Genomic DNA, 3,332 nt, shown 5'->3' with positions numbered 1-3,332 from the left:
AGACATATTTACAAAGGCACTGGATCCGACCAGATTCAACATCCTAAAATCAGAACTCGGCATGTGTAATGGTCCACCGAACTAGTACAGTAAGTGGGACACTCTTTTTTCCTTATCATAGGTTATTTCTCTCAAACCTTTTTTTATAATTTTCTTTTTTTTTTTTTTTTTGCGCGCTATACTAATATCTGTTTTTGATAAGCATATAATATCTGAGGAACAGTGTACCCGACTGACCAAACTGCTATAGCATTAATTACGAAGAAGACAACTATCAAATCTGCACGACTCCCACTCTCCTCATGCCTCATCACGTGACCCGAAAAAGCAGGTCATCATGGAGTCCTTCGACCTTTGAAAAACCAGTTGCAGTTAGAGGAAATCAAAGATCACGGAAATCTCTCAAAGCTGCAAACCCCCTCGCAAATCTCACCCAAAATCAAAAATCTTGGAACGAAGCTCTACAATGGATCAAGATGAAACCCAATATTTTGATTTCTCCGGACTCACAAACAGATATCCCTCTTAAATTCAACATCAAGCATCACGAGAGATGGTTATGATAGTCAACAACACGATGAAACCTCCAGGAGGAGAACCAATCTGGTCGTGGTACTCAAGAGCAGAGCAACTAGACTACCTGAAAGGGTTCCTCAAACCAATTGCATTCGAGAAAGGAGAAACAGCTAAGGCCAAAGATCCTGAGGTTTATTCTAAAACATCTTCCTTTTCTTCATTTTTTTCTTAATAAATGACTATACATGAACAGCATAGTTTCTGCCTTTAATATTTTTTTCAGGATATAATTGTTCTATCAGATACTGAGGATGATATTAACCCAGAAAATGTCACTGTAGAAAAACCTTTGCCCTTAGTGTCTGTAAAACAAGAACCAATAGATGATGAACATGAAAAATTGCCTGTTCCTGAGAAAAATCTACCTATGCCTGATAATGTCAACCTAGAATCAGCTGTAGTATATGGTCCTCATCAACTTGAACCTCCTGCTTCCCTTTTCACCAAACTAAACTTGTTTAACATCATGGATGAACACAGAAGATCAACCTCTCTCACAAATAGACTGTCTATTTCACTGAATATCCCACAAAGTACAAAACCCACACAAGATAAAACTCTGTCCTTGCCATCACCACAAACCACACAAGCAGAAATCCCTGAACATCAAAATCCTGAAAATCCTCTCCCCATTCAGTCAGAAAACTCTCATACTGATGAAACTAGGTCTGAACCTCAATCTGAACCAAATCCTGAAACAACACCTACCATCCCCATTGATGATTCTCCACTAGATTTTGAGTTTGAAACAGGAAATCTTCCAGAATTACAAGTTGCAGAACAAACTAATGAAGAAGACAATCTGCCTTTGTCTCAAGTGAAGAAGAACCAAGCAAAAGCAAAAGGAAAGAAGAAGATTCAAGAAGAACATGTGGACAAAAATCCTGTGGCAATAATTCAAGTCTTTCCCGCTCCTGTCACCAGGCGAAAAACCAGGTCATCCACAGCACAACAGGAGAAGGAAACCCCCTCACCAACACGAAAAACCAAGAGAACACAGCCAACTGCTGAACAACCTGCCCCTGTGGAAACCACTACTAGTAAGAAGAGAAAGAAGATCACCACTCAAACTCAGCAACCTGAAAGCCAGCCGGATGTCTCTACCGTAACACCCCTTGAAGTAATCACCCCTCAATTCCTATCTGATGAGTATGCTGCAAGGTGGGACTCAACAAACAAAAGGAAAATCCTGAGCGAAAGGTATCTTGATGTTGAAAAGTTCAAGTCTCAGTGCCAACTAATGCCAGTGTTTGAGAAGCTAAATCTTGTCAAGTCTGTAACAACTCAGACTAGCTATCGACCTATTGCCATCAAGGAATTTTATGCAAACCTTCTGAAGACTACCAAGGAGGCCGGCTCACATGTCTACGGACGTGTTTGGCTGAGAGGAGAGGAATACAATTTTGACACACGTACCATCAATCTGTATCTGGGCATAGATGCAAGTGACATTGAAGACCTTGTTATTGGTGCAAATACCATCACAAAAGTCATTACAGGAGGAACCTACAGCTACTGGCCTGCTGAAACCAACATGTTACCAGCAAAATCTCTCACAACAAAGTATGCTATTCTGCACAAACTAGCCATGACAAATTGGATGCCGAATGAACACCGAGGAGGCTTAAACTTTCTTATGGCCACCCTGATCTACAAGATAGGCAAAGGTATTCCCGTTGATTTAGGTGACATTATCTTCAAACATGTGGCATCCTTCAGAAAACCAGAGTCTAAGGAGAGCAAGGTAAAGCTGCCTTTCCCCTGCACAATTTATGGAGTTCTACGCTCACAAGGTTTCAAACCAGAACCAAATGAACCTATGGAAGCACCACAAGTCAGAACAATTGATGCCAGACTGAAACAAGGAAGTCATGTGCTTGATATCTTTCCAGAACATGCAAGTAGCTCAGCCCCAGCTCTGAACCTTGATGTACCATTTACCAGCAAACTCACAGCACAGCACCTCGACAAAAGCATCAGAGATCTTAACACAATCATCCAGATACTTGTTGAAAAGAGAACAATTGAGATGCAATTGAGAGAACAATTGAGATTGAGAGACCAAGAGATGACTGCTGCTGTTGCTGAAACACCCACTGATCCATCTACTGCACCTGAAGCTGAATCCACTGCAGACAGCCAGGACGATGAGTCTTCAGAATCTGAATGATTCTGTTCTAAAACCTGGGTTGCCTTTTCTACTTGGTCCTGCTATGGAATCTTGTGGCTACAGATTCACAAGTTCCTGGCAATAGGGGGAGTAGGAACAACCTTCTAAACATTGGTTACTATTGGTTACTGGTTATTTTTAATTGGTTACTACTGGTTACTGGTTTTTTTTTTATGAAGAAGATGATTGGTTACAAGCATGGCTACTTGGGTACTAGTCTTGATGAAAGACCCTTCTGCTGAAATGGACTATTTGTAATAGGGTCTCATGTTAGTTTTCATTGCATTTTGTTTGATGATATAATCATCTTCCTACTTTGTTTGGATGTTTAATTCAGTTTCTGTTGGGGTTTTTGACTATCTCTGCTATTTTAGGAAGATTGTTGTAAATTGCCAAGAAACTTGTTAAAAAGGGGGAGATTGTTAATAAAATTGCTTAGAAGAAAAATACTTGTAAAAACTCCCTAAGTTGTAACAAGTCCTTGTGACAATTTGTTAGTTCAGCAGATAGTTCAAAAAACAAAGTGTCTTATGATGTATTAGGTTTCTTATAGTTCAGCAGAAGGATCAGAAGGCTTTATGGACAA

At 40.1% G+C, this 3,332-nt stretch overlaps 1 protein-coding gene across 1 annotated transcript; it reads left to right on the top strand.

Moving 5' to 3' along the window:
• The first annotated feature begins 553 nt into the window (after positions 1-553).
• LOC116029629 lies at positions 554-2,746 on the top strand. Its single transcript, XM_031271677.1, has 2 exons — positions 554-706; positions 800-2,746. Exons 1-2 carry the CDS (start codon positions 554-556, stop codon positions 2,744-2,746), a joined length of 2,100 nt encoding a protein of 699 aa, XP_031127537.1.
• The last annotated feature ends 586 nt before the right edge of the window (positions 2,747-3,332 follow it).

Source organism: Ipomoea triloba, chromosome 9, assembly GCF_003576645.1.
Source record: "Ipomoea triloba cultivar NCNSP0323 chromosome 9, ASM357664v1".
In the NCBI taxonomy this organism is placed as follows: Eukaryota; Viridiplantae; Streptophyta; class Magnoliopsida; order Solanales; family Convolvulaceae; genus Ipomoea; species Ipomoea triloba.
The sequence above is the reverse complement of the archived record's forward strand: the minus strand, read 5'-3'. Positions and strand labels throughout refer to the sequence as shown.

Bases quoted from the DNA above. Each gene is read 5' to 3' on its own strand.
- LOC116029629 (XM_031271677.1), top strand. From the start codon at position 554: ATGGTTATGATAGTCAACAACACGATGAAACCTCCAGGAGGAGAACCA. The intron at 707-799 runs GTTTATTCTAAA...TATTTTTTTCAG, and splicing joins CTAAGGCCAAAGATCCTGAG to GATATAATTGTTCTATCAGA.